The 5,722-nt window shown below is 35.3% G+C and overlaps 2 protein-coding genes across 2 annotated transcripts; one reads left to right on the top strand and one right to left on the bottom strand.

Annotated features, from left to right (window-relative positions):
• The first annotated feature begins 579 nt into the window (after positions 1 to 579).
• On the top strand, positions 580 to 3,061 carry LOC131635953 (uncharacterized). Its single transcript, XM_058906589.1, has 6 exons — positions 580 to 1,103; positions 1,505 to 1,789; positions 1,901 to 1,959; positions 2,106 to 2,181; positions 2,423 to 2,533; positions 2,650 to 3,061. Exons 1-6 carry the CDS (start codon positions 744 to 746, stop codon positions 2,788 to 2,790), a joined length of 1,032 nt encoding a protein of 343 aa, XP_058762572.1. The 5' UTR covers positions 580 to 743; the 3' UTR covers positions 2,791 to 3,061.
• A 469-nt stretch (positions 3,062 to 3,530) lies between these two features.
• LOC131635954 (uncharacterized) lies at positions 3,531 to 5,438 on the bottom strand. Its single transcript, XM_058906590.1, has one exon. The coding sequence runs from the start codon at positions 5,183 to 5,185 to the stop codon at positions 4,550 to 4,552; it is 636 nt and encodes a 211-aa protein (XP_058762573.1). The 5' UTR covers positions 5,186 to 5,438; the 3' UTR covers positions 3,531 to 4,549.
• Between the last annotated feature and the right edge of the window lie 284 nt (positions 5,439 to 5,722).

Below are 5,722 nucleotides of genomic sequence, written 5' to 3'. Positions count from 1 at the left end.
TTAGAGAATTATTGAAATTTCTCTTGGTTTGAGAAATTACTACGACTGGTTGTTATACCAGATACTAAAATGGTATAAGTAGTAATCTTATAGTATAGAACTGGGCTGTTTTATCCGGGAGGCGCCGTGGTTATTAAGAGCTGCTTTGCATAATTTGGGCAGTACCGCGAAACGTCTTAAAGAAAGCGTACCGATCCGCGACTCGATCCGATAATTTCTTCGGTGGGAAACTTGTTAAAATCGTGATCCAACAATTTTAGATGTACTAAAATACACTACTAAAAACATTTTAATGGTGTAGTTTCTATAAAAATACAAAATTAAAAATACCTTCTACAAATCTCCCCATGTTAGGAATAAACAAATTGAGAAACCATCCCAAAAAAAAATCAGTACTCCCATCCTACCACCACCACACATGATTAGCGCCCCCAGTTTCGGAACTAAAAGTAGGCCGAAACGACATCTCAGTTGGCAAAGATTAATACTCACCTTCACACATCATTACCAGACCCCACTACCAAACGCTCCTTTTCAAATTTTCCTACTTTAACCATCACATGCCTTGTTACACACCTTTTTCATTTGAAAATTCAAATTTCCAAACGGTTGCACTTCCTCAAATCAATGATAACGCCCACATATATTAATTCATAATTAAAACAAACGCAAATAAATAAAGAAATAAATACCACTATTTTTTTTTTGTAGTGAAGTTGGAACGTTGCAAACTGCAAAGAAACATGGGAGAATCAGTGTCCTTTGGGAGGTTCACAACAGAGTCATTAGAATGGGAGAAATGGTCAACGTTCTCTCAGAATCAGAACCGTTATGTTGAAGAAGCTGAGAGGTTTTCAAAACCGGGTTCGGTTGCTCAGAAGAAAGCTTTCTTTGAAGAACATTACAAGAAACTTGCAGCTCAAAAAGCAGCTGCCTTGCTTGAACAAGCAAGAATTGATGAGGCAGAAAGTGCGAAACCTGAAGTTGTTGTCAGTGAAGAAAATGAGGAAAATTCAAATGTTGAGTCGAGTTTACCTCAAACTGAAAACAAGGCTTTTGAAGGTGTTGACAATGATAATAATAGGAAGGATCTAAGTGAAAAGGTTAGTGGAAAAACTTCAATTTATATATCTAAAATGAATTTAATGTTGTTGATTTGTGATCTCCATTCTTTGTATGCAAGGATCTCCTGCGTTTTCGTTCAAACAGTAGTTCGGCATCATCTAATCAGATGATTTCGAGCTTTATACAGCTCTTTTGAAATCTGCATCATCTGATCAGATGATGCCGAATTGCTATATGTGTTAATGCAGAAAATCTTTTCCACGTGAATTTGATTTTAGTTGAATTGTTATTGGAAATATTATTTTTATAGGAACTAATTTTTGTGTGAGCGAGTGTAGTTTTAACTACATTCGCACACACTAGGCATCAACCAGTTGGGCTAGATGGTGCCGCGGTAGTATTTTTGTTAGGAATCTTTTAACTCTTTTAATCATTGCAGAAAGTTTGTAACTTTGGCATGGAAGTTTTGCAATCAATGGACAAATCCGCATATCCTATTGTTTCAGATAGAGATAATATTGTTACACCAATGAACAATAAGGCTTCGTTAAGAAAGAAGAGATCAAAAGCTAAATCACTACCCATGTCAGTTAAGTTTGCACTCATTAGGCAAATTAATAGATTGAATTCAATATTAATGAAGAAATTTGAAACTACGAAAGCTGGTTCTGGTTCTTCGGTAGCTTCGAAGGATATATGGATTCCTCTAACAACACCAACTAAGGTAATCAACCTTCAATTTTTACCATTTCATTACAAGACCCTAAACTTATATTTTATTTGGATGTTCCAAGTTGTTGTAATTGCTAAAGTGAACCTTTTCTTTCAATTGCAGGCCTGCAAGAATGAGTTACAGAAGCACCCTTCATTTTCCCCATTATCAGAAAAGAAAAGGTACATCGTATGTTAAACTGAAGTCATATAACCTTTATTGAAGTTGTGTCTAGATTGTGTTGATGTCAGACACTGACATAACATTGAGACATATTATATATAACCTTTGTTTCAAGACTAACATTTCCAATGTTTTATGCGTGCAGAAACATAATGAAATCACCTACTATATCTTCCCAACTCAGCTTGAAAACAGACGAAAAGACTGCACGTAGAAACAAGGCAAAGCTCTATTCCCTACTTTATTAGATCCTTGCAATGTCAAATGTAAATTGTCATTGACTCATATGTTATCATTATCTTTCATGGTTCCTTCCTGCATAGAACTTACACTTTTGAATGAAGGCGTGTTCAGTGTCTGTCACGATATGACACTGAGATATTTCACTAGTTTCCGTATCTATGTCAGCTTTCATCGGTTACTTTACCTTTAATAATTAACAATCAGTTCTCTTACATACAGGAGAGATCACAAAAAAAGAATAGAAAACTAAGACTATGCTTCTGTTTCAAACCGAGGCCAATACCCGAGTTTAACAAGGAAAGTGAAGATTCTAACCGAGGGAAAAAAGAGGTATATTCCCACATTTGCTCATAAACCATTGATCCTAATGTATCTGAGTTTTGGTTGTAATAAATTGTCCATAACAATAAAAAGTTGATAGTAATTCAATTGTTGATTTTTTGCAGGATTCACTGACACTGACACCAGGAAGTAGAGTCACTTCTCGAGTTCAAAGCAAAGGCTCTTTATCTTCCGAGAGTGTCATTACTTATGAAAATATGTCTCCAAATATTCAGAATGGAGTCAAGAATGAAAGAAATAACTAAATTTTTTCATAAAGGAGAATACAGAATCACTGAATGATGTCATTTGACCACTCCTTGTTGTCATAGCTTATATGTAAACTCTAAACAGGTTTTAAAATGTGGTTGCAGTTTGGTTATGTCGCAATATTGCAGAAGATTTTGGATAAAAACTTAAGCTGCAATTACAACTAGAACAAGGTTTTTGAGTTGAATTGTACATATATATTAGGTTCATGAAAATGACTTATGAATTATGATGATGCCTTTTGGTGCATGCGTGTATACTTTTAAACATATTGCAATATGGTATGGTCCTGTGTGAGACTTCCTTTGTTTAAAATGCTGTTTCTATAGATACTTTTGTCTGCAGTTTTTTGAGATCTTAAAATTCTTTATATTGTAATTGTTGATCTTAAGAAGTGCTAGCTATATGTCATTTTGATTAGGGGTATGTCTGCTCCACCAGACAAAGTAGAGGAGACGGACCAGAACCTTTGACTCGGCCTGCCAAAAATGAGAGGTTAAATTGATAGGTTGTGCCACTCCTAAAACCTAAAAGTGACAAACGGAATTTTGTTTAAACTGGGGCGTATCATAAACTAAGTGGAGCAGACAAAATAGAGGCGACCAGACAAAAATCTTGGCCAGACATGCCAAAAATGGGTGGATTCTACGGCAAAACGGGTCCGGCCCGCGGAAAAAGCTCTTTTTACGCATTTTTTGCGGGGCAGGGTAAGGTTATAGGCCGTTCCCTTTAATGTGTCTGCCTTGTCCCATTTGTTTAGGGCTTTTGCGAGCATGAGCTTTTTCACACAATTTTATTATTTTTAGGCCTAAAAGGTTCAATGTCTGCGGACCTTCCCCGCCCCGTCCTCACTTTTTTGCGGGGCGGGACAACGTTTTAGACCCGTACTCTCAAATATGCCTGCTCAGTCCCGCTCCATTTTCTCGCGACCTAAACGGCGCGGGCATGCCCGTTTGCCACCCCTAATTCTGCCAATTCCTAAAGCCTAAAAGGGATAAACGGCCATATTCTTTTGGTTTTAGCTCACCGCCTACTCAAAATACAGAGTGGGACACACAAAATTGAGGGTCAAAATAAAAACCTTACTTGGACCTGCCAAAAATGGCGGGACGAACCAAGGATATGGATGTCTCTTCTTCTCAATTCATTTTCAAACTCAACAAAATTCTTAGAATTTATTACATCTAAACTTTTTAATTTCATTTATATCTCACATTCATGACCAATCAAATACTTGTTAAGACATGAGATTTTAATAGGATTATATGATATACAATTGGTGATAGAATTTCTGTCAAAAAAAAAAAATTGGTGATAGAATCAAGCTTCATCAAATTTCAAAATAGACTAAAAATCATTGGAACAAAATTAAATGGACCAAAATCCCATATATCAAAAGTGTAACTATGTTTTTTTATCAATTATTCTTTTGGTGACAATATATTTAAAATTTGCATATTGATCAGAGTAACTCCTTAATTGGGAGTATATTATTGAGTAGATTGGTTGGCTTACCATTGAATGAGTTTCTGAACTTAACCTTCTCGGATCGATTCCAGCAACAGAGATAGAGAAAGTAATTGGTAGTATATATTGAAAACAGAAGGAGTAATATTTATTTGAAAGGTGTAATTAACAGATCCTAATGTGTTATCCATAATAATTTTGGATCTTTCCTCTGTATTGGTAATGATACATTTGAAGCAATTATCAAGCAATTGCAATTTGTTAGTAAAAACAAACAATATCATCAAATCATGAACAACATTCCACTTCCACCCAACACCAATCTTCATCTTCATATTTTTCTTCCTTAACTTGTTCAACACGCAACGGATACTCCACTTCTTTTTCTTCTAGAATGCATGAATTATTTGCATCTTCCACCTCATCATCATTATCCACATGGTCAACAATACTTTTATCTTCCACATCATCCACATGTTCAACAACACTTTCATCTTTCACATGATCATCATCCACATGGTCAACAACACTTTCATCTTTCACATCATCCACATGGTCAACAACATTTTCATCTTCCACATCATCATCATCATCCATATAACAATTAGATAGATGGTTCAAAGTCCCGGTCGCGGACAACCCTCTAAATTTCAAACCGGGTTGATCCATGACCTGAAAATGCTTGAAACTCCCTTTGGATTTGTTCTTTGACTTTGAGACCGGATGGAGACGGCAATCACTGCACCGCGCCTTGTTGCATTTCCCGGTGAATTTGGAATGGTTGGTGGGCTTGGAGGGAACCTTTGCGAAAAGTCCAGCTGTTGGAGGCGAATCGAGCCGGGTGACGAATCGGGTGTTGGGTTTCGGGTTTGGTAGGATCCTGTATGTCCTCACCATGCCATGTTGCTTACCCTCTCTCTTCATTTTTGTTGAATTGAGGTATTGAGACAAAGATTGATGCGAAATATAGATGAATGTATTGTGATTATATATGTTAAGGTTGTAGACAGAGAGGGAGGGGATAAGAAACTTGGGAAGCAAGTTATTTGTGCTTTGTAGTCATAGTTAGTTATGCGTGTCGACCAAGTTGTTATCATAAAAATGGACCAAGTAAACAAATTATTGTTAAGATTGAATATAAAAATGGAGCAAGCAAAACAAGTTATTGTTAAGATTGAAAGAATAACAATAAATATTTAACAACTCATTTGACAACTAATTTGTATCAAATATCCTTGTGGAGACAAACATCAAACCGTTTCTATAAATTTCCAAATGGTTATTACAACTTTTTTCTAAATAAAAAAATACATAAATTGTTCTATAATATGATATGTAAAAAGTTAATATACCTAAATAAAATATATAAGTATTAAAATATTCTTAAATCAAATTATATGATTTTAAGAATACTATATTCATTATTAATTTAAAATATGTATTAGTATTATACTTATTTAG

Source organism: Vicia villosa, unplaced genomic scaffold, assembly GCF_029867415.1.
Source record: "Vicia villosa cultivar HV-30 ecotype Madison, WI unplaced genomic scaffold, Vvil1.0 ctg.001598F_1_1, whole genome shotgun sequence".
Lineage (NCBI taxonomy): Eukaryota > Viridiplantae > Streptophyta > Magnoliopsida > Fabales > Fabaceae > Vicia > Vicia villosa.
The sequence above is the reverse complement of the archived record's forward strand: the minus strand, read 5'-3'. Positions and strand labels throughout refer to the sequence as shown.